The 24,643-nt window shown below is 33.8% G+C and overlaps 2 protein-coding genes across 3 annotated transcripts; one reads left to right on the forward strand and one right to left on the reverse strand.

Annotated features, from left to right (window-relative positions):
* Nucleotides 1-2,691: 2,691 nt before the first annotated feature.
* LOC115974240 (probable disease resistance protein At4g33300) lies at nucleotides 2,692-6,367 on the forward strand. The gene is made up of 5 exons (XM_031094502.1): nucleotides 2,692-3,518; nucleotides 4,011-4,399; nucleotides 4,511-4,866; nucleotides 4,969-5,174; nucleotides 5,343-6,367. The coding sequence occupies exons 1-5, from the start codon at nucleotides 2,810-2,812 to the stop codon at nucleotides 6,167-6,169; spliced, it is 2,487 nt and encodes an 828-aa protein (XP_030950362.1). The 5' UTR covers nucleotides 2,692-2,809; the 3' UTR covers nucleotides 6,170-6,367.
* Nucleotides 6,368-9,003: 2,636 nt separating this feature from the next.
* Nucleotides 9,004-15,398, reverse strand: LOC115974241 (nucleobase-ascorbate transporter 3). Of its 2 annotated transcripts, none has more exons than XM_031094503.1 (13): nucleotides 14,778-15,398; nucleotides 14,065-14,162; nucleotides 13,778-13,954; nucleotides 13,186-13,286; nucleotides 12,948-13,023; nucleotides 12,617-12,858; nucleotides 12,412-12,508; nucleotides 12,106-12,192; nucleotides 11,900-11,958; nucleotides 11,140-11,231; nucleotides 10,964-11,041; nucleotides 10,710-10,873; nucleotides 9,004-9,826 (listed from the first exon to the last, which is right to left on the reverse strand). In XM_031094503.1, exons 1-13 carry the CDS (start codon nucleotides 14,920-14,922, stop codon nucleotides 9,608-9,610), a joined length of 1,635 nt encoding a protein of 544 aa, XP_030950363.1. In that variant the 5' UTR covers nucleotides 14,923-15,398; the 3' UTR covers nucleotides 9,004-9,607. The 2 variants fall into 2 exon arrangements, with proteins under 2 accessions (XP_030950363.1, XP_030950364.1); XM_031094504.1 differs by lacking the exon at nucleotides 14,778-15,398 and adding an exon at nucleotides 14,366-14,477 and having other exon boundaries at nucleotides 9,498-9,826.
* Between the last annotated feature and the right edge of the window lie 9,245 nt (nucleotides 15,399-24,643).

Below are 24,643 nucleotides of genomic sequence, written 5' to 3' on the forward strand. Positions count from 1 at the left end.
AGAATACAAAGCTAATTATTATTAAAATACAAGCTAATTGTGAGGAAAAATACAGATATATAGTAATTGAATTGCCTTAATCGAACTGTGGAACCATCATAAAAGGAGATATATATATATATATATATATATATATATATTTATTTATTTATTTATTACAAAGAAAAAATTTTAGTTTACATTGTACTGGCAATGCAAAATTTACATTGATAGTACAATGTAGACTTATAATTAATTACCCTATTATGAAAATGTTTTGCTTTTATCTACATGATGATTAACATTGTGATTAAACAAAAATAAAAAATAAAATTTGAATCAATGTAGTGATATCTGATTTCAACAATCGTAGTTTATACTATTTCCATCAATGCTATCCAATTTCGATGAATCCCAATCATATAATAAAATCTCAATATTTCAACAAATGAACAAATGAAATACAAAATTATAATGATAAAAAGGATGAGTGAAAAACATTGTATAGTTCAGAATTCCTGGTTTCTCACAATGAATTTTTATATTCAAGTCCCACAAATTAAAATATTTTTTACAGCTTACTAAGGTATCTTAAGTCTTAAAAATAACATATTTCTTATTCGATGACAATAAATTTAACTAATTGAAACCAATACATATTTATAACTTATTAAGCAAGTTTTTATAACTCTAATTTTTTAACATACAATAAGCATGTGTTTTAAACATTCCACGTGTTTGGTTGGATTATCTTGAAGTCGATTGTTTAAGCTTATAAATTTACTTAATTTTTAAGACAATTTATGTATATTTTTTTAAAACTTCATTTTTTTTTACCCCAAGCACATTTATTCTTTTAGGGTCATTTTATGTATATTTTTTTAACAATCCATTTTAGGAAAATTTGGACATTACTTTTATGGGAGATGAAAAAAGCTGTCAAAATATTAATTGTTTTTTTTTTTTCTTTTCCCATAAAAAACTTTCTTTAACTGAATTCTTAACCAGTGCCCTAAGGACATTTGTTAGCATTTCTCATTCTTTTATTCAATTTATTTTTAAAGTCAAATAGGTAAGTAAATTTAAATATTTCAAAGTGACACTTTGACCTTTGGTGATCAACACCATTTATGTAAGTACTCTTCATTTATATCCGATTGATTGCTTTCTATTAATTTTAGGTCAAAATCAACCATCATAATAATAATAAAAATATCATGTAAAAAACCTACGGATAATCACAACTATTTTTCATAATATTTGAGATTGCATAATATCTAAGATGGTAGACTCAATAAAGTAATATCACTTTCATGGAATAAAATCATCTCCATTTAGTTTGGTATCCATTTTAAGTTCCATATCCATTTTAAATTCCTTTTTATGAGACTTGAAATGGAAATGATAATTTTTCCCTTTTCATATAGAACCATCGTTAATATCTTTTTTACTTTAACTTTAAACTTTTTTGTTGGAAACATGTAGAAATCTGGATTTTACTTTAACTTTAAACTTTTTTGTTGGAAACATGTAGAAATCTGGATGAGCTGCAAGGGCCTCTTGACAACGTCTCTCTTATTGCGCACTAAGAGCACTATCATCAGGTGTGCCAAATGCCAAATATTTGGCATTTGGCACACCAAACAACAAAAATAGGCTCTCATGAGGTGTGCCAAATGCCAAAAAATTTGACACACCGCTACAGTACCGTCTCAAATATGAGACGGTACGGACTCATGTGCTATAATTTTTTTCCCATATTTTATTCTCTTCTCTCTCTCCGCAGCTCAGTTCTCTCTCTTTCTCTGCTCTCTGGTCTCCGTCTCTCCTCTCCATCTCTCCTCTCCATCTCTCCGTCTCTACGCCTCTTTCTCTCTCGCTTTTTTTTTTTTCCTGAGAAGGTGATTCCGATCTCAGTTTCATTTTCTTTATCTTTCCGTCTCGGCGTCTCTTTCTCTCTCTCTTTTTTTTTTTTTTTTTTTTTTTCCTGAGAAGGCGATTCCGATCTGAACCTTTGCTCACCGATTGAAGCTCGCCGATCTGAAGCTCTGCTTGCCCAGGGGTGGTCGCCGATCTTTGCTCGTCGTCCTCCACAGTCGCCGTTCTTTGCTCGTCGTCCTCCACAGCTCTTGCCGCCGATCTCGTTGCCGATGGTTGGTTGAATTTGGTCATTGATTGATCTGTTGGGTTTGGGTTTTGTTGAAGATTTTGAGTTTTTTTTTTTTTTTTTGGTTGAGGTTTTTGGAGTTGAAATTTGTTGGAGGATCCGATGATTGTGGTTGTTGTGGCGGTGGTTGTAGCGGTGGCTGTTGGACCCGGTGGTGACTGGGCTGTGCATTTGTATTTTTGCTGTGTTTTGAATAAATATATTATTTTAATGTATAGAACATCTGATAAATGATATGTTGTAAATGATGTTCTAAAATGATAAAGTGGGTTTTTGGTGTGTTAAAATGACATTTTTTTTAGAGAGCTGATGAGAATGCTCTAATAGTTGTAGAAAAAAGTGTCATAAATCTTGTAATTCAACTAACATTTTCTAACGATTTGAACCGTTCAGTTAAAATCCCTGGCTCCCGACTCTTATATTAAAAAAAAAAAAAACTATATTCTACACTTTTTTATTTATTTATTTTTTTATAGTAACTACAATCACACATCCTTTTTTTGATAAGGTACAATCACACATCCTTGATCCTTAATAAAAACACGATTTTAATATACTTCGGTTGTTGGCACTTGGTGCTATAAAACACAAACTTCCACCCGCCACAATTTTTTCTCTCGCACGCACAAACTGTCTTTCTCAGACCATTCCTCACCCGCAACCATGGGTGGTGTTGTAGACCTATTCGCCGGTGAGATCACGACGGAGTTACTGAAAATGCTGTTCAGCATAGCACGCAAGTCATGTCTCTGCAAGTCAAGTGCCGAGCAACTAAGCTCCACACTCGAGCAACTCAGGCCCATGGTCTACGAAATCAAGATGGCTGGAGTCGAGCTCACACCTTCTCGACAAACCCAACTCAACAGCCTCTACAAGACTCTCGAAGAAGGCATCGATGTCACCCACAAGATCCTCGCTTCGCCTCGCTGGAACGTCTACAGGAACTTGCAACTTTCAAGAAAAATGGATCAGATTGATAAGAAAGTTTCGAGTTTCTTGAAAATCATGGTTCCGATGCACGTGCTCGCTGATGTGCACCACTTGAGAGCCGATACGGCTGAGAGGTTCGACAAACTTGAAGGGTCTGCTCGGCGGCTCGAGCAGAGGCTTGGAGCTATGAGAATGGGAGGTGGTGGTGCTGGAGGGTGGGTGATAGAGGAGGCTATGAAGAGAGTCGAGGAAGAGGAGGAGAGGTGGGGTGCTGAGAGTGGTTTTGTGAGTTTTGGTGTTGGGTTAGAGTTGGGAAAGAGGAGAGTGAAGGAGATGGTGTTGGCTGAGAGAGATGAGTTTCGGGTTGTTTCTATTTGTGGGATTGGTGGGTCTGGGAAAACCACCTTGGCTAGAGAGTTTTGCAAAGATGATCTTGTTCGAAGTGAGTATTGTAAATCTTAAAAGAATAAGACTTTATCATTGTTATTTTTGGTTCTTAATTGTTTTATAATTTTGGTATCTGGGTTTTGATCTGTTTGCTTAAAAGTTTCAATTTTTAGTTTTCCAGCAAATTGAGCCAAATACCACTTTTGTATCTGATTTAGATAAATGTTTCGTTTCAAGTTACAACCTTTTGAGATGAGCGCAGATTTTATAACTTAAGCATACATGTAGCCGCTCCTAACTAGTCTGTTGAGAATTCGTAACCGATCATAAAATTTTGGGAATAAGGCTTTGATGGTTGTTGTGTACTCCTCATGGTTAATGAGTATTGTATTATAGCGGATATTGGAAGAAGTATTTTCTAGTTTGGAAAATAAGATTGTCTTAGGAAAGTACTATGTAAGGTTGTTTATTATGTTTAATATGCTCAAAATTGTACAACCAGCGTGAAGGTTTGGTTCCAATGGACTCTTTTTATCACTTTGTGCAGGTTACTTCTGTGACAGGATTTTGTTCCTGACAGTATCACAGTCTCCAAATGTGGATCAGTTGAGAGCTAAGATTTGGGGATACATTATGGGGAATGAGAATTTGGACTGGAATTATATGATTCCACAATATAATCTCCAGTATGAGGGGAGAATTGGTACCCGACCCCTGGTGGTATTGGATGACGTGTGGTCACTTGCAGTGCTCGAAAAGCTTATATTTCCAGGCTGCAAAATCCTTGTTGTTTCTCGGTTCAAATTTCCTTCTGTTACCAAGGCTACTTATGAAGTAGAATTATTGACGGAGAATGAAGCACTGTCTTTGTTCTGCCACTCTGCTTTTGGAGAAAAGTCCATGCCTCTTGGTTCTGATGAGAATCTTGTCAAGCAGGTAGTATTATTTAACCTCTGTGCTTGTGTACCAAATGGGGTTGTGTAATTTTTCAGAATTGTAATTGGTTACTTGTTTCTTGCTGATGCGCATTAAATTTGCATTCAATAGGTTGTGAGTGAGTGCAAGGGGCTTCCTTTGGCACTTAAAGTGATAGGAGCTTCGTTAAGGGATCAATCTGAAATGTTTTGGTTAGGTGCAAAGAGCAGGTTGTCTCGAGGTGAGCCTGTATCTGAGCCCCATGAAAATAAGCTGCTTGAAAGAATGGCAGTAAGTGTTAAATTCTTGAGCAAGAAGGTCAGGGAATGTTTCTTGGATTTGGGGGCCTTCCCCGAAGACAGGAAGATTCCTCTTGAGATCCTTATCAATATGTGGGTTGAGCTACACGATATCGATGGAGAAGATGCTTTTGCGATTCTCGTTGAACTTTCAGAGAAGAATCTCCTCACCCTGGTGAAAGAAGAGAGGTATGTAGGTTTGGGCTTACTTTAGTTGTCATGAACATAGGTTGCTCTTGTTTTAGCAGTGATATGCATTCTAAATCTTTTACTGTATTATTAATCTGGCAGAACTGGAGACATGTATAGCAGTTGCTTTGAGATCTTTGTCACTCAACATGATGTGTTGAGAGACCTTGCTCTTCATTTAAGCAATCAGGGACTCATAAATGAACGCCCACGATTGCTTATGCCAAGAAGAGAGAAAGAACTTCCAAAAGAGTGGGGCAGGAATTCAGATCAGCCATTTAATGCCCAGATCGTTTCAATTCATACAGGTATTATCATCACTCCTTCTAAATTGCCTTTCTTTCTAGCGAAAAAAATTAGACTTGTTGGTAGCTTATCCAAACAGGAATTAGAGTATAATAGGAGCATGCATCTCAATTTTGTTGTTTTGTTATAGTCTTTTTTGTGCTCACTCTCAATATGATTTCATAATATAGGGGAAATGAATGAGATGGACTGGTTCCGATTGGATTTTCCAAAGGCTGAAGTGCTCATCCTGAACTTTTCCTCAACCGAGTACTTCTTGCCTCACTTCATTGATAACATGCCAAGGCTGAGGGCACTAATAGTTATCAATCATGGTTCATCCAGTGCAGTCCTTAAGAACCATTCTATTTTTACCAATTTGCCCAACTTGAGGAGCCTCTGGCTTGAGAAAGTTACCATCCCTCCTATATCTAAGGCTTCCATCCTGAAAAAGTTGAGCAAAATTTCCCTTGTTCTATGCAAGGTAAAAAACATCCTCGGTCAGTCAGTAGAGCTACCCCAGCTCTTCCCTTGCCTCTCAGAACTCACAATTGATCACTGTGACGATTTATTTGAGTTGCCTTCTACCATCTGTGGGATGTACTCACTCAAGAGTCTAAGTATCACCAATTGCCATAGCTTATACCAGCTGCCTGCTGACTTGGGCAAACTGAAAAGCCTACAAACCTTGAGGTTATATGCTTGCCCAACTTTGAAGATGCTTTCTCCTGGAATATGTGAGCTAGTTCGGTTGAAATATCTTGACATTGCTCAATGTGTTAATTTGGCATGTCTTCCTGAAAGCCTAGGTAAATTAGAGAGTTTGGAGAAGATTGATATGAGTGAATGTTCACAGATAAGGAATCTTCCAAGGTCTGCTTCTTCATTACAGTCATTGCGTCGTGTAGTTTGCGATGAAGAGGTTTCTTGGCTGTGGAGAGATATGGAGAAGGCCATGCCAGATCTTCATATTAAGGTTACTGAGAAATGCTTTGATATGGACTGGATAAATGAATGAACATAGTGTATGTTTTTTTTTTTTTTTTAATCAACAAGGTTTTTGGGGGGGGGGGTTCTTCCTAAAAGGGAGACTAAGTTGCCAAGTTGCAAGGCTCTTGGCACGTGTGACTATTAGTATTCGTATTTTTTGATGTACATGATTTTTGGAAATAATGTGAAAAGATGTAAATGAATTAGTGGTAGATTATCTCTCTCTTCTTGGCTTATAGCCTCTGCAATGAGACACAAATGTGTTTGGTAGCAAGCCACTACTCAGTCATTGATTGGATGAGCCCTTTGAACAGCTGAACTAGGGGATAAGGGTGTAGAATTCTCTCTATATCATTACCCATCCAACTGACCAAAAACTCAAAACTTTTATCTCAATGAAACACCAAAACAAAAAGTCTCTGGCTTAATGCCGTGGAAAACAAATCAACGGGGCCATATGTCATAAGTAGTTTATAGACCCCATCAATTGCTGTGGAAGTCTTCTCTTTTTGGCATAAAACCGTGTAGTAGTTGGGTATCTCATTTTTACTGCCTATTAAGTACCAACCAAGGCAACAATTACATGAAGCATAGCCTCTATGATTTTAGTCTCAAAATGCCAAATTTTGTACACCCTGTTTCTTTTTTCCCAAAGAAACACATTCTTTTTATTTTTATTTTTTTTTTTTATACAGGGGAGAAGAAAAAAATGCACATACATACATTCATAAAAAAATCAGGGGTTGTTTGGTAATGTTGTTTAAACAATAGTTTTCAATATTTAAATACCACACCATGTATTTTCACAATACTTTTTAACCCTAATGTATTTTCACAACACTTAAATAACATTATTAAAAATCTTTATCAAATGGGTCCCAAATTATCACCTATAACATCTTAATTTAAACGTGATTAATGTTGATTATGAAAAATGATTGCATTATTGAAAAAAAAAAAAATTAACTCTTTGGTAAACATTGCTCTTGTCAATGTGGGGTCCAATGCATTATCAGGTTCGTGCACCCAAAGTTTTTTGTGCCCTTTAGGCCTTTTCTTATATGGCATGCGTAGAATGTGGATTTTCTGGTCTGATTAGGACAGTGTAATATTTGCGTTTATATTAGCAATAACGCGGAAAGAGCGACGAGAAAAAGAAGCGTGTGGGACCTACATAGCAAAATCAAAAACCGAATGTTATTGGAGATTATTATTATATTGTGGGACCCTTCATGAGATTCGTAATCGTATCATGCGTCATCAAAAGAGTGAAGTTTAGTCGAGCATAGAGGAGAGAACCAAGAAGCTGCTTTAGTCAGTTTCTCACTTTCTTAACCTTGTTGATAACTTCTAGTCCTTCAATTGAAAGTGACTTGAAAACCTTTTATTCATAAAAATATAAATAACTTGAAAACCTTTTAGTATGCGTTCACACACACATCTTTGGCCCCACCTCAACTTTTTTTTTTTTAATACATGTTGACAGTTGATAGATCGTGAACTATGTCTGACCAAAGGCAATATTTTTTTTTATTTTTTATTTATTTTTTATAATCCTAGTTTTTAATTTAATCACAACACAAATGGTCAAAGATGCCACATGATAATGATTTGGAGTGATAAGTCTATGGTCTATGGACTATGGGGTGGTAGTCTTTGTTTATTTTTTGTCACATTTATCCTTTTTGTTAAAATACTAGAGCCCTTTAGCACTCTGCATTAGTACAGCCATCTCTTCTTTTTAACTAAAATTTAGTAACTTTTTCTTATGTAGGTTTAGCACTCACATTGATGTAGCCATCTCATATTTTCAAATTTCAATTGGAGTAATCCGTTATGTATTTCTCAGCAAATTTCACAACAATTGAGTTTACATTTTTTATTAATTCTCATAGACCCACTATTAATACTACTTTATTATGTACCATTAACAACTTGTTACTTTAGACAATTGTGAAATCCATTGTGAATTATATTGCCTTACTTATTGTTCCACTTTCTTCTCAAAGAAAAAAAAAGAACTTAGTGTTCCACTTTGTTGTGAGGTGTGGCCAATCTTGGTCATTGATTAGCCAAGCTTGGCTGTTGTGGTCGATCTTGCAAGTGAAAGGGTGGCTGATCTTGATTGTTGAATTTGGAGTGTGAGGCTATGATTAAAAAACAGAACAATGAAATGGTATTTAAATTGAATAGAGAATTTTTTTTTTTTTTTTGATCCAGGTACTTGGGTTCCTATGGATGAAGATATGGTCTATGTGGATACTATTGAATTTCCGTTGGAAGATGAATAAAAAAAGAGCTTGATGTAGGTAAATATGAAAAATTGACTAGATAAAATGGAAAAATAATTTTTCTAACTAATTAGTTAATTTTTTTTTTCTGAGCCTTTGCTCAAAAATCAACTATTTCTTCCAATCCCAACTAGGGTGGCTCATGAAATTCCACATCAATCAAAAGGAGAAGCTCCAACCAAACAAAAAAGAAAAGGAAAGTGGGGAAGGTGTTACTAATGTACAACCATTAATTTTTGCCTAATTAATAAAGAACCAGAAGGAAGCTGGATTGAAACAGGGTCTGTACTGTTAAGGAACATTAATTATTACAGTGCACATTAAATTTAGTGTTGACCAAAAATAGATTATGCATGGCCATAGGAAACAGATACATGGGGATGAATCCGAGCCCAAGCGTGCAAGAGCCACAAATCCATACTGCTGCTCTTTCAAAGTCAAAGTCAAAATTATAATAAATAAGTAGTAATATACTAGTAGTACCTGTGTTTCACAATTCACATATAACAATATATTAAATCCGCATCTGTTAATGAATCAGATCTGGATATATAAAATTGTAGAGTTTGAATGAAGGAACAAGAAGGTTTTAGTGGCTTTTGCTTTTCTACTCAGCGCATATTGTATCTCATTGGTTCCCTTTCCACCAATGCCTGCAGATACAAATTCTAAATAGAACAATTTTTTTTTCTTGAAAAATTTTAAAAAAATGGAAAGAGGTCACTTGTATTAATAGATCCTATTTGAATGTGACCATAATAGCTTCAATCAACTGAGAAACCAATGCCTAAGGGATGTTAAACAATATGAGGCCACGAGCGCTCTTGTTGGAAATATTTTAGTGAATAAACAATGTGGAACTCACACCAAAGATCAAGTGTTTGGAACACATCCACACCAAGTAGTGGACACACCAAGTGAACCAAGAATTCCATATGGGCTACTGGGAGAAGCTAGTCAGTTGTCGCGCTAGCACTTGGGTAGGGATATCAAGCAGCCATGGAGATATGAGGTCAAGTGAACTAGGGAAGTACTCTACGGGCTCACCTTTGGTGACATTATCACTTCTATATTTAGAAAACCCCTTGCTTTGCATAAAAAACACAGCCAATATTTTCCTCATAGTAAATATATATCTAATATACAATAACAGGTTTAATAACAGGTTTAAGAGTTCAGAGAAATCTGGTGGGGAGGTACTCATTTAACCTCATGGGATAATTGTAGAACTCATCACTTCTAGAATCTCCATTCCTCCTATGGAAGGGAGTCAACCATGGAAGTCCTCTGTTATTAACTTCGTGCTTTGCATCAAGCGTGTTATCAAGCAGTGTCCCAACAAACATTGCCACAGTTGGCGGTGATGAGAATATTGTGTTAAAAATGTCGTTGAACTGCAACAATTATAAAAAAAGAAAAGAAAAAAGAAAAATCAGACAAACATGTAATAGAGTTGATGTATTGGCCAGCAAGGATATATATTTTTTTAGATGGACTTATCCTGTTCTCGTCTCATAACCAGGACAACTCGTTTGACAACATTCTTGAAAAAACATTCAAACAAGGGAACTATGAAGATAAATAACTAAAGAATTTCAGACATCGTGAGAAGTCAATGTAATCCTATTAAATCTACATGCAGAGAAATATCATTAGACTTCAATGCCAAGGCTGGTATTAAAGAGACTAGAATCATTGGTCAATCTTTGTCAAGACCAACACTCTTTAATTGTACACACATTTTGTAATTGTGCATAATCAATGCAAAAGAACAGTACAAACACTGTAGTGGGTATAACTTCCTAAGTTAAGTAGTAAAACATGTGGTTTACTAATTCAGCAAATGGAGGGAAGTGAAGAGGCAGAAAGAACTAGATTGCCTTTGATTGAAATTCAATTAATGTAGGGTCTTAACATTGATTACGTCCAAGACTAAATGAAATGTGCTAGGTTTAAATCAGGATTTAGAACTATTGATAGATTGCCACAAAGCTTAATCATAAAGTCTCAATTCTGCTAATATTGTTTTTCCCTAGTATGAGATTCATGTAAACCATAAGCTCATTTGGTTAAACATAATTGCATTTTCTGTTTGCGCAATATGGGTGTGGATTTGGTTATTATCTACTTTTCCATAAACTTTTTTGCGCCTCATCTAAAACTTTTACCTTCTATAAGATGCTGAGAAAAATTGAGAGAGATGAACAACATGGAAGCATTAATATGTAAAAAGAAATTTAAAGAGAAACATGGAGGCATATAGTGTACAAAACTTACCCATCCACCACCTGTTCTAATTGGTCCATGACCAGTATTCATATCAGTGTTCATGACAAAATATTGAGGTATTGAGATCCCCAGGAACAGGGACAGGCCCAAAACGTAGTGGTTTCTCAAGGAATTAGGGTTTGCAAACTGCATAAATGAGATCCCAACAGCAGCTGTGGATAAAGTAAAGGTAAAATTTTCCATTAAGAACGCATCAACAAGATTAAAACAGATTTAGCTACAAAGATAACAAAATCACTCACCAACAAAGCCAAACAAAACACAGTATATGGCGGCAAATATTGGTAAAGGAATAGATGCAAAAAATGCACCAAACTTCCCTGAAAAAAACAAGGTGGCACAATTAAATATGACATGATAGAGCCCGGGCTAATGGGTAAATAGTACCACAATTCATCGTGGAAGTAGAAAAAAAAACCAAATATGGAGAAGAAGATCATGAAGGAAGTTGAAATCTGCACTACTCTTCTGCTCCCAATGTGAGTCAGTCCAAGGAGTCCAACATTTTCACTGCAATATCATCCCAAGAAGTGAGTAAACCAAGTGTTACTTCATACAGTCTACTAGCAGCATTTTTACGTACAAGAAGGATGGAACTTGTTTGATTTAATCCTAAACAACGGTCAATAATGTCAATATCACCACTGTCACAGCAACAGTTTCAACTCAATCACCTTATATAACACATAGACAGACACAAACCTTGTATGGAAGCTATTTTACAAGGTGTGATGATCTTACTGCTTGGATCTGTGATAAGGAGCTAAGAACCTGGAAATACAAGCCAGGCACAGATCCTGACACCAAACAGGACACCAGAGTGGTTCGTAGAATGGTCAAATCATTCCAGGATGCAAAGCTTCTTATCATGGAGCATACTGAACTAAAAGCCAAAATACCAATCCCATTATAGGCATTGTAATTTGTAAACAATTGCAAATGCATGCCTGCATCATCTGCAACATCTCTTCCCCTCTCCCACCACCCCCCCCACCCCCCCCCCCATCCCCCTCCTTTTTTTCCCCCCCTTTTTGGCAAGGTGGCCTATTGCATCATAATTGAGGGTTAGAGAACCCAAGAATTGTTTTTCCAACCATATAGAGGAAAGGTTGAGAACCAAGCAAAACAAAGACCCAAAACAGATTAATATATTGATTGCTAAAGCACCAATTGCTTACACAGATGCAGTAGTACCAACAACAGAACCAAAGATCCCTTCAAGCAGCGTGCCGAGACCCTGCATTTGAAGATGAAGCCTTAATTTTAGTTTCTAGATGGTAAAGCCAATCAAGATTCATTTCATATGCTGTTAAAGCAATCATAGATACATAAGAGAGAGAGAGAGAGAGATGAAAGAAGAATTGTAGTCAGTCTATGACTGTACCTGTATGCCAATACTTCGGTTGAGGACATGTGATGGTGGAGGTGTAGCACCTGCAAGACGCGATGCAGCAAAAAAGGTTCCAGTTGACTGCAGCAAAAGTTAAATGAATAGACAGAGGACCAAATTTAAAATATGGAATCAGTATAGTTGAGAAATATTTCAATTTAAAAAAACTAGTCAGGTTGATGGAAATCATGCACAAAGGGTAAGCAGGTCAAATGTTTATAATGGATTGATATAAAGATATATTCATCCAAATCTTTGAAATGATTCTAAATTGGAGATTTTCTAGAATAGCAATTAAACCTCTGCTGATGTAACAAGTGCTGCCCCCAGCATCCCAAAGACATGGCTCGCTCTGAATATGGGAGTACCCCACTGAAATGGATAAGGAATTTTAATCCTAGATTGGGGGAAAAAAACACCAGGTTATGCATCAAAAATGGATGATTCTTATGAAAGGGAGTAGTAACTCCATCTGCAAACAGAGAGCCCAATTATCCGGACATACCAAGGAGCAGATGACATAAGGAAGGAACGATCAGTGCGGCAACTCTGTTTAGTCGCCTCTTTTACGTGGTTGTAAGCACCAGCCACAGTGAGGATAGCAGCAAAAGCCCAGACAATACCAATGCAAATAAGCAAACCATACCTCTCAAGTATGACATGGGACATAGGAATGATGCGCTTCAAATACTGGGTAATAACCAGTATAATAAGCATGGGCAGGCCAATCCAGACACAGTTAGCAACCTGCACAAAACATAGGAGAGTCATATACTGATTTTATTATTTTATTTTCAGTGCCACTGAGGCATTATAGTGTTCTTTAAAGAAATTACCTGTGGGAAGCCCCTCTGGAACAGACCAAGACCCACTACACAAATTACTGGTACAAGAACAACGGGACTAAATAATCTGGGGACCAGAAAAGCAAAGTGGTAACAGTTAGACAACATAAAAACAAGAACCTGAAAGTTTTACTAGGTTTCAAATGAGAATCCTTGAGATGTAAAGGATTTGTAACCATTGAATAAGATGAGTAGAATGAATTGTTTTTTCATATCATGATTACCGTACCTTGTCAACCTCCCCCATGCCTTACTAAATCCAAGAACGATGTTGACAAAGGAAGAGACAATTAGGGATCCTTGAATTGTCCTCATAGTGTGCAAAAACCTCTGCAAGCACCCACATCATAATCAGCAGGCAGTCCTCTACCTTTAATTTAGAAAAAAATATAATGTGCCAAACCAATTTAGGTAGAAAATAAGAAGGCACGTCAGTTTGATGATAAACCCACCAAGCTTGCACCTCAATGGTCGATAAATTTAGTTATTAGCGGTAGGGAGATGTATGCATCAGTGTGACAACATCACAATTTGAGAAATAGATTGGATTTGTAAGGGAAAGAAAAGGCATCGCATGTTAAAAAAAGGAAAGGCAAATGTTACCATTCATGACCTTTTCAGAAGAATTCACGAATTAAACATATAAATTAGGAGCATTCTCCCAAACATTAGTTGATAATAATTCATAAATAGTTAAATTAACCAGATAATCCATGCAATATAATCTCTTTCAGACACAAAACCATATAGCACGTAGAACTCTATAACAATGATATAGCAAAGATATGGCTCATATTACATTCTGCTTGAAATTTAAATACCTGATGCTCAGATGTAAAGGTCTCATCGGAGATATCATTGATAATTGCCAACACGGGTATGACGTAAGCAAATGATGCACTCATCACTGTAGGAAGCCTCGTCCCAATCATTGTTTGAACCAGTGTATTCAGTCCCGCCATAAAGAGCAATGTTTGAATAACACGGGCTTCATCACCCTGTTTGCGTCAACATTGAATTTCAGATATTGGAGATTAGAGAAAGGGTCTAGTCCATCAAAAAGAGATTTGATATAAATCAAAATAAGATATAGTGGACAAAAACTTACATGGCTGCCACCCATTTTAGGCACAAGTATACTGGCAATCAAAACTGTAGTTCCAAGCATTACAATATAGTGCTGGAAACCCAGTATAAATGTTTCCACTGTAAAATTTACATTGAGTAAAATTAATTAGTTGTAGAATATCTGAGTGGCACAACATAGAGTTAATTAAGATCTACAAAATTCTAATAAAATTGATACGCAAAAAGTTCGGAAATTTCATTGGAATTTTCAGTAATATATACAGAGTTCTTCCAAATCAGGAAAAGTAATGGAATCAGTAATGAAAATCATCTAAACTTACAAAAAGGTTTGTCCTCTACAGCAAAAGAACAAAGTGTACGTATATTCAAGATATGAGCAATTAAACATAGTGAAGTAAAAAAGAGAATCAAGAATCAAGTATACAGATAGAAAAAGATAAAGAAAAAAAAGTGAGATGCAAAATTAAGAAGAAAAGGAACCAATAAAGAAAAAGCTTAATAAATATCAAATAAATTTGTGTGATCCTCATCTTCCCTCAAACCCCACCACAAAGATAAAGACAGGCAGCTAAATACCAAAAGTTTTCACCTTTTAATCACAGAATCTAACTTAAACCCTTTATAAAAAATCCTAAGCAGAATCAAAAGAAATCAATAAAAATAAATACCAACTGAACTAAAACCATTAAAAATCAAATCACAAGGCAAAAAGATAGAGAGAGAAATACAAACCCCATCTTGGGTTGGAGTGGATGCAATATTGGAGGTGTTGAAATTGCTCGTTGGGAGCAAAAAGAGGACCCCTTGCCCCTCCAAGTGGCTGAAGTGGTGCTGGCGGTGGCCCCTGTGGGTGCTGGTGATTTGCCGTTTCCACCATCTTCTTCTTCAACTACCAGTCCTTTTGTTTCTTTTTTGGTGGGTGTGTTTAAACGCTTGCTCTTCTTCTTGGTTTTTATTCAATAAAATCACAGACGCAACAAAGGATATACTATATATAGTAAGCAAAGGAAGATCAGGAAGAAAGGGAAAATTAATAAAAAGTAGTAACTACGTAAAGCAAAAGTGTATCGGTAATTGATTTCTTAGAAGAAAGGAAACTCTTTCAACATGTATTGAAGTTTGTTACCATAAAAAAACGAAGTTTTTTGAGAGCTAGGGAGACTAGAGAGGAAGAGAGAGAGAGTGACGAGAGAGAGAGAGAGTGAGTGATATAAAGGAAGAGACTGAGAGAGAGAGCGCCTGGGATTACGTTAAGGTTGTAATTTGAGGTATAGGTCGTGTAGTGAGAAGTAAGCATACGCTAGAAGCTGTTTATTAAATATATCGTATGGGCAGAAACGCGTTGGACTTTCAGTCTTCGAGGAAGTTCTGTATCTACTTTCTTCTCACGATTTATCAGTTATCACTTATTACAAACACCCAGTTCGTGTAGTACCAGATTGGTGTTCTACTCCTTCATAATTAACCATCTTGCCATTGTCCCTTGCACATGGTCATGGTCATACTCATTCCCCTGTAATAATAACTTGTAATGTCTCTAATTAAAACCTCACACTTTCACGAGTGTCACAATCAAAACTCATATTTACAAAATGTTAATATCACAACATTTTAAATAACTTTTGTCATGACTCATTATGAAATAAATTGTGAGTAATAAAGAAAAAATTGTGAGTTCATATCTTCACTGATTACAACTCATTATGTAAAAAGTTATGACAAAAGTTATATAAAATGTTATAATATTAACATTACTTCTCTGTAAAACAATATTTTAATAAGAAATTTGGCACCGGAACACAAAAGAAAAGGTGTACTTTTTTTACTTAAAAAAAAAAAAAAAAAAAATTGGTGTTTTTTGTTGAATTGTGTGTGTGCCTGCGAGTGAGAGAGAGATAAATGTAATGGTTTTTAGATGAATTTTTGTCCTTTTTTGTAAAGTTTTCCTCACTCATGTGAGCATATAAAATGGTGAGAGATGCCGGTTGAATCAAACAAGGCCTCTTTTTTTTTTTTTTTTTTTTTTTTTTAATGTGTATTTGTATTAGATTTCTTATGGAATTAGATGAAGATTTTGATTGTTAGGTTAATGAAAGTGTATGGTTATTTTTTTTTAATTCAATAGTTTTTTTTTTTTTTTGAATGTAATTCAGTAGTTATAATGGAAGAGGAGAGATTTAAATCCTGGAAGTACATTTTTATTATTTGATAGTTACAAAACAATGGTTTAAATTAATACGAGTCTTTCTCAAAAAAAAAAAAAAATAATACAAGTATAAGGTCTAATTTATTACAAGTATAAAACTATGGGGTGATTTTGAGATCCCTTTTTTTTCTTCATTTTTCAAGTTGAAAACAAGTTTAAATATATATATATATATATATTAATGTGACCTTTGAATTTTTGGTAGCAGTTTCATATCAATTGTAATTTACCACCAATAAACCTTTTTATAATTAGAATATAAAGACAATATTGAATTTTGTAGTAATGTCTTCTTCTTTTTTGAGAAACTTGTAGTAATGTTTGTACTCAAAAAAAAAAAAAAAACCATCATAGTAAAGTGGGTGGTCATACTTTTTATGCATTTCTTAATCCAAAGCTAACCTTCTTTTCTTTCCTTTTTTTTTTCTTTTTCTTTTTTTTTTTTGAAAAACAAACTCGTACAAAGGGGAGAGAGAAATGAGTTCTAATATAAAGGCACACCACAACTCCACTCAAAAGTCATGGTAGCATTTCTTAATCCAAAGCTAACTTTTCTTTGAGAACCAAACACACACATAGGGGAGAGGGAAAGTGGTTTTAACACAAAGACACATCACAACTCCACTCAAAAGTCATGGTAACTTTTAAAGGAAGATGAGGAAAATTATACTACACACAACATACTCTCTTAAGCAATGTGGGACAATTACCCATTCTTTTTTTTTTTTTGAGAAACAAACACACACACACACACACACACATAGGGGAGAGGGAAAGAGGCTCTAACACAAAGGCATATTATAACTCCACTCAAAAGTCATAGTAACTTTTAAGAGAGGGTGGGGTAAGTTATACTACACACAATACACTCTCTTAAGCAATATGAGACAATTACCATTTTTTTTTGAGAAACAAACACACATACACAGATGAGAGGGAAATAGATTCTAACACAAAGGCACACCACAACTTCATTCAAAAACTATGGTAACTTTTAAAGGAGGGTGGCGCAAGTTATACTCCAAAGCCATTCTTTTTTTTGAGAAAGTTATTACCCATTCTTTTTTTGAGAAACAGACACACACACAGAGGAGAGGGAAATAGGTTCTAATACAAAAGTACACCACAACTCCACTAAAAAATTATAGTAACTTTTAAGGGAGAGTGACGCAAGTTATACTCCAAAGCTGACTTTAAGTTGATTATTAGTGCATATTTAGAAGATTGTGCTCATAATGATATTGCTAAAGATGGTTAAAAATTTAATGCCAATGGTCCAAATCTTATTTTATTAGCAAACAATTATTAAGTTCTAGGTCAAAAGCTAGCCAAATTATTGGCGAAATTATTCATTAGACTCAGTACAGTGTACATTTCTATTTGTCAAGGAATAAAAGAATAAAGCAGTATACCATACATACAAGTGGACCCCACACATGAATTTCACTTTTTTATTTTGAATTTAATAATTGGATAATTGGGACGGTGTAGATTAGATACATGAAACTCATGTTTATGTAAGAGGAATGTGTAGTATATCCAATATATGGAATAATTTCTTTGAAAAACTAAACAACTAAGCATGCATTTGCCTAAGGAGTATTAGACGTTTTGCGTTTTTTGGTTGGATCTCACGGCACTGTTTACCATCCAGCCACACTTCAAAAAATATGCATAAACAGGTCAGCCATAGGTCTCATGGTACTATTCATAGTTTAAAAATTATTTGATTACAATGTTTTCAGTAATAAGTTTTCAGTAAAATAAGTGGTATCCAAACAGATCATAATACTTTGAACAACATTGTTCACAAGTTATTGAGCTGTCAAGTTGGGAGTCATTACTTCTACAATATTTTATAATTGACACAATTTTTATTGTGCATTAATCATGACATGTGACCTCATAAGTTATTAAAAAATAAAAAAGTGAAAATTTGTATGGTGCTGGACTTATTTATCTCCTACATTCCCGTCATGTTGCAGAATAGAACAGTATTGAATTTCATACTAATGTCTTGCCTCAACCATCATACTAACAGTTTTTAACGTTGTTTTAGTGATCAACCATCACACTTTTTATAATACATATTTGGAATGATTATGCTGATAAAGATGGTTTAAAGCTTAATGCTAATGGTTGGAGTCATTTTTCATTATAAAGAAATCAATTTTTAAGATTGTGAATGTGTAAATGGACCATCAATGTACGATTTCATGAATCCTAATATTCCATAAAGGAGAATGTGTGAAACTATTACCATTCTTCTTATATAAAAGACTTATATATTAATTGATATGATAATAAATATGATTTATGTAACTTTAAGTCTTTAATAATATAATAAATAATATCTCAATTTTTTTTGTTATTATTAAATAATGACATGTAAGACTTATGCGGGATAAGAGCATTCACATCAGTGGACGCAAACTTTCCATCTATTTTGCACAAAAAAGCTATTTTTTCTATTTTACATACCCATTTTTACAAAACACTAACATCAATTTATCTATTCTACACATTTATTCAATAAAATATTCATTCTTTTACAATTTTTTATTATTTTCTCCCTCACCGCCTCTCTCTCTCTCACAGACCCAATCCGAAACCCATTCAATCACCTATCTCTCCCTCACCGCCTTTCTCTCTCATAGACCCAATCCGCCTCTCTCTCACTTTTTCATCAACCAAACAATAATTACAATCCTCCATTTCATAATAAAATAACCACAAAACATCCAAATAACATTCCATTTTCACTTTCTCAGATTTTCTCATGAACCAAACACTTTCCTAGATTTTCTCACAAACCAAACAACTCAGATTTAAGACAAATTGAACAAAATTTTCTCAAATCCTCCCACCTCCACCACCACCACCACACAAACCACCATGAATGACTGTGACAAATTTCCCAACCAACTCGTTCATCACCTCCTCCACGGCGAACAGACCCATTCAAGACCTATTGAAGTTGTCGAGACCAAAAACCCCGTTGCTTTAGGGCCATGGAGACGTGGGTTCCGATGAAGCTAGTGGCACCGATGATGAGGATGGTGAGGCCGGTGACATAGACGGCGAGGGTTGGAGCCAAAAGGAGAGAGAGAGAGAGAGAGAGAGAGAGAGAGAGAGAGAGAGAGAGAGAGATTAATAAAATAATAAATGCAAGTGCTATAGTAACTGTACATATATGCACGATTACTGTAGCAATTGTGCATTTATGCACATTTTTACATCCACTAATGTGGGTTTTTTTGGGTCAAAATGTGTAAAATGAAGGATTTTTTGCATTTTGTAAGACTCAGTGGATGCTCTAATACTGCTAACATCACTCTTCTCCTAATAAAGAGATGTTAACAATAATAGTGATAACAAAGTTTATCTTTCTCTTGAGGGGGAAAAAAAGCAATAACAAATGCCTGTGCCTTGTTTGTCCTCACTCCAAAAATAAAAGGTGCATTTATTAGTCTTTGTTAATGCATGAAAGGAAAAAAAAAAATGATCTTCATTTTCTTTAAAATGAAAATACTTCATTTCACACTTAAGATTTAATATTCAATTTTCTTTAAAAAAAAGATTTAGTATTCAAGAATTTAAGGTTATACATAGTGCCATGTAATTTAAATTGGTTACTATTAATTTTTATTTTATATTTGGTATAATGGAATTTCAAGGGTTAATTGTACTTTACTCACCTAAATCATGGGGTCAAGTTCGATCCCTCTGCTGAACTATAGAATCAAACAATCAACCTATTTGATAGATTTTGATAATAGGTAAAAATAAATGCCCATTTTTCGAAACAATTTTCATCAATTTCAACATTTTAACTGAAAAATTCAGAAACTTAAAATGTGAGAAATTCATTATGTGGATATTACTCAATTTTAGAATTTTTCTTGTTAAAAACAGCAAATGTCTATTACCAATCAATCAGGGATATTGCTTGATTTCATACTTTAGTAAGGAATTGAATTTAATAACTTAATATCCACTTTAGAGAAACCAAATTCTATGTTGAACGCATCAGAGTGAAGCCACACATACATAAATACATACATTTATTTATTTATTTTTGATGCTAAATAGTGAATACCCAAAGTTTCCACATTATCAATACATGGTGGTGGGCCTCTCTATGGATGTCTTCCATATCTGAGTGCCATTATCAAAAAAGTCACGGTATTCTTTCTCAAAAAAAAAAAAAAAAAAAAAAAAGTTTCCACATTATCAATATGTCATGCTCATGCAACACATCTTTTTATTTTTTATTTTGCAGCAATGAAACCATTAAATAAAGATAATCAGAAAAGTAGATATCGTAAGGTTCAAAGCACTTCATTTGGTTCTTTAGAGGTCTTATCATATCCTAATCTCAAAAATCTTATCCCATGTAACTTGTCTAATCAAGTTTAGGATCATTATCTGATAAGGTAAATCAAGGCATAAAAGTTTATCCAAGCACTCATGAACTTTTAAATTATATATAATTGCATTCCTTTTACTGTATATGAAGCCCCAGCTGTAAAAATCTTGGTTTTGATCATAATAATTCATATATCTGTTTGACAAAAAAATAAGTGTTTTTGAGGGGCCTAGGCAATAAGAGGACCGCGCGTAGACGTTTCTCAAGGTTTGAACACATGACTAAATATCCCAAACCAAAACTTTAAACAATGACCGACATCAATATATCATAGGATGATGATGCATGACAGAAACATTTCAACTTACTTTCAAAGTAGATTTTGGTCTTCTGATTTCTCTAAAACTTTGGATTCTTTATTAGGCATAACATAAAAACCCACCACCCATTAAATGGAAAATAAGAAAAGACAGAAAGGAAAAGGAGAGAAAAGGAGAGGGGTGGGGGAGGGGGGTTGTATTGGGAACATGATTTAAGCACTTAAAAAGTTAAAACCGTGTTTCTAAAATACAATTTCAATATTTAAATCAAATTTTAAGCGAAATATTGTTTTGAAAACACTATTTAAAATCACGTTTCTAACATACATTTAAAAAAAAAAAAAAAAATCTAAATTCTCGAAAAGTTTCAAAAACAATGTCAATTAAAAAAATTATTATTATTTTGAAAATTTTGCTAGAAGATATATTGAAAGGGATTTCAAGACGTATGAAAAACGAACTTTTTGCCATAAAATTGATAACGTCTAATAGGTTGTTTTTATTATTTGACCAATCAACTTTTTTTGAACAAGACAGGAGGAACTAACATCATCAGAATTATCAAGAAACAACAAAACCCCCCAAACCATATAAGGGGCAAAGAAAACAACAACAAGTCCTCCACTTGGAATCTACCCAAGGCTGCCAAGATATCAACACATCTATTGGCTTCACTATCAAACTTGCATAAACATCCAGTTCTACAACTAAATAGGTAAAGTCCACAGATAACGCCAGAGAAACACCAATCACTTTTGTATTTAACTTAACCTAGATCAGAGCAGGAGCTTACAAATTTTGTTTACCTATTACCTTTAACTAAAAAAAAAAAAAACCTTAAGCAAAGTTAAAAGTTCTCCATCCTTGAGCATTCTCCAAGATCAATGGCAAAGCCAACACTTTATTTTTGGAGTGTTTGAGTTGAACTAAAACTAGGACCCACACACGATATAAAACTCACAATAGTGAGAGACGAGATGCACATAGCTACTACACGAGATAATTTCATCTTAATAACATTTTGTTCAACAAAATCATTGTTGAACTTAAATTATAAGCGCTTTTAATTTAAATTATCTATTATTTGTAGCTTTCATATTACTTTTTGTCTCAATTTTATTGCAAATAATATAAGTTTTAATTTTTTTTCCCTAACTTTTTAAAAACAAGCTATTGAAAATAAGCAAACACTAATTTAATTTGTAAATATTGTTAACAGTGGTCTTAGTTGTAATTTTGGGGCAAAAAAAGGTTTGAATGTCTAATATGTGGCAATGCAGAGGATATATGACAAAGCAATTGAGTAACCGTTAAACTATTTTTTAAAATTTCGCGCCAGCCATGTGATGGCCATGCGATGCGTGGGACCAACTGACAAGGCTATCCCTAAATATTTCCGTTTAAATAAAAAAAATAAAAACAATAAGTAGTACTAACTACTTGGTAGTAACTAATAAAATAAAACCTTGGATTGGTCAAGTTAGTTGGACTTTCGGTTTTAAGGTATTTGTATTGAGTTCGATTGGAAGTGCTTCCCAGTTTAAGTCTTGTTACCTGCACTTTGGAAAAAAATTTCTTGGACCAGCGCTTTACCCTTTCATGGATCCACCTAGTGCAAACAATAAATAGTCTCTAATTGAAAGTCTTAAAGATACACGGTGCAAAAGAAAAAAAAAAAAAACTAATAAAATAAAATAACCTTATTATTATCAAATGAAAGAAATAAAATAATCTACTTCAACAGGTTGGTTGTTTTGGACATGATTGCGATTTACACAAATTTGAAAACACAGACTTTGGCACCTTGTTAGTTGTTACCAACCTTTCATTCATTATTTTATTATTATTTACCACCTTAATTACTAAAATTAGATAGATAAGCTCTTTTTTTTTTTTTTTTTTTTTGGGAAAGCAGATAGGTAAGTTTAAGTATTAAAAGGGTTGCATTATTTTATTAATTATTTGTTTGTTTGTTTGTACGATTTTGTTTGTTTGTTTACTTTTCATTCGTTATTTTATTAATTATTATTATTTTTAGAGGAGAGGTTTTAACCTATTATGACTGTTCTAGATGATTATCCTTTATTAGGGCTTATTGAGGATCCGTTTATTTTGTTAAAACTGAATTTTTTTTTCTGAAAGTACTGTTGATAAAAATAAAAGTTACTTGAAATAATATAATGAGGCCTATGAATAGTATCAAAAAGTGCAGTGGGACCCATAAATAGTATAAAAAATAAACTGAATAGTAAAATAAATTGACAAAATTAATTATGCCAAACAGACACTTAAGGTTTGTTTGAATATCGCTTATATTGTTGAAAATTGAAAACACTGTAACAAAATATTTTTTAAATGGCAAAACACTGTTCACATTGTGCCGTGGGTCTGTGTTTTTCTTCATTTGTTTGCAATAATTTCGTGGGTCCCACGCTTAAAACGCGTGTATAATGCCTTACGTTGTAAAACGCGTTATCCAAACGCATGCTTAATAGAGTAAAATTTTGATTTATTTTTGGTATAGGCTTTTGGTATAGGCAATGATGGAATCTAGGTATCCTATTCTACAACAAGAGACTTTGTTTTTATAAGTCCTGTATTTGTATATTTCATTCATTATTTGGATTAATTGATGTTCTTTACCGAAGTTTTTTTTTTTTTTGGTCCAAGATTTGTTTCATAGATGTATCATGTAAGTTAACCTTAAAAAATGAAGTGCCGGAATCCGAGATCAGAAACACGTGATGCATAAGTGAAATTGTACAAACCATAAGTCATCATTATTATTAATTAATTGTCAACCCAGAACTTCGTTTAAGAGCTTTTCTGCACTGCCTTCTTTTTTTTTATTGTTTGCACTTTGCAGCATTATCGTGAAAAGCTGAAATGCATGGACAGATCCAATTCAAATTTTATATATATAAATATAAATATATATATATATATATGTTTACTTGATAGAATAATTTTGTTCTGATTCTATTGCCATGCAGCAGGTGTGACTTTAAATGAATCATAACTAATGGACAAATCAAGCTAACTTGATAAAATAATATTTAGATGAAATCTATATATAATATCTAAAAGTTGAAAATTGAAGCGTAGTATTTATTATTATTACGTTCCTTTTGAGCTATATTAGTATAACATTTTAGTTCAATCAGTCTTATTTTGTCCATTTCAGTTCTTTCAGTCAATTTAGTCTATCTGGTCCGATCCATTTTGAACTAATAAGGCCTTAATTTGATTATTTTTGTTGGTTATCTTTTTAGTTTTAGGCTTAAAATTTTATTTTTTTAATACTATTGGATATGTTCCAATTAGGCAATTGAAAAAAAAAAGTAATTTTAATAATATCTTTTTTCATTTATATAAAATAATATTATAATTATATAATATATATATATATATATATCATATTACATTTTTTCATGCATTACGTAATATTGCAACTAGTAAAATTAAATTTACTTGCATTAACGAATTTGAGATACTCAGGTACACTTCGAGAGTGAGCTTAAATTTAACTAAATGGAGATTACAAAGAAAACAAACAGGATTATTTTATTTTATATGGAGTTGAACAGTGTTTGTATTATTTCTAGTTAAGTGATGTTTTTATTTATGCTTTAAAGTTCTGATAGTTATGGTCAGATCTCGTTGGACACATGCCTTCATAACCTCAATTTTTTGGACAGTTTTT

This window comes from Quercus lobata, chromosome 2 (assembly GCF_001633185.2).
Source record: "Quercus lobata isolate SW786 chromosome 2, ValleyOak3.0 Primary Assembly, whole genome shotgun sequence".
NCBI classification, from domain to species: Eukaryota; Viridiplantae; Streptophyta; class Magnoliopsida; order Fagales; family Fagaceae; genus Quercus; species Quercus lobata.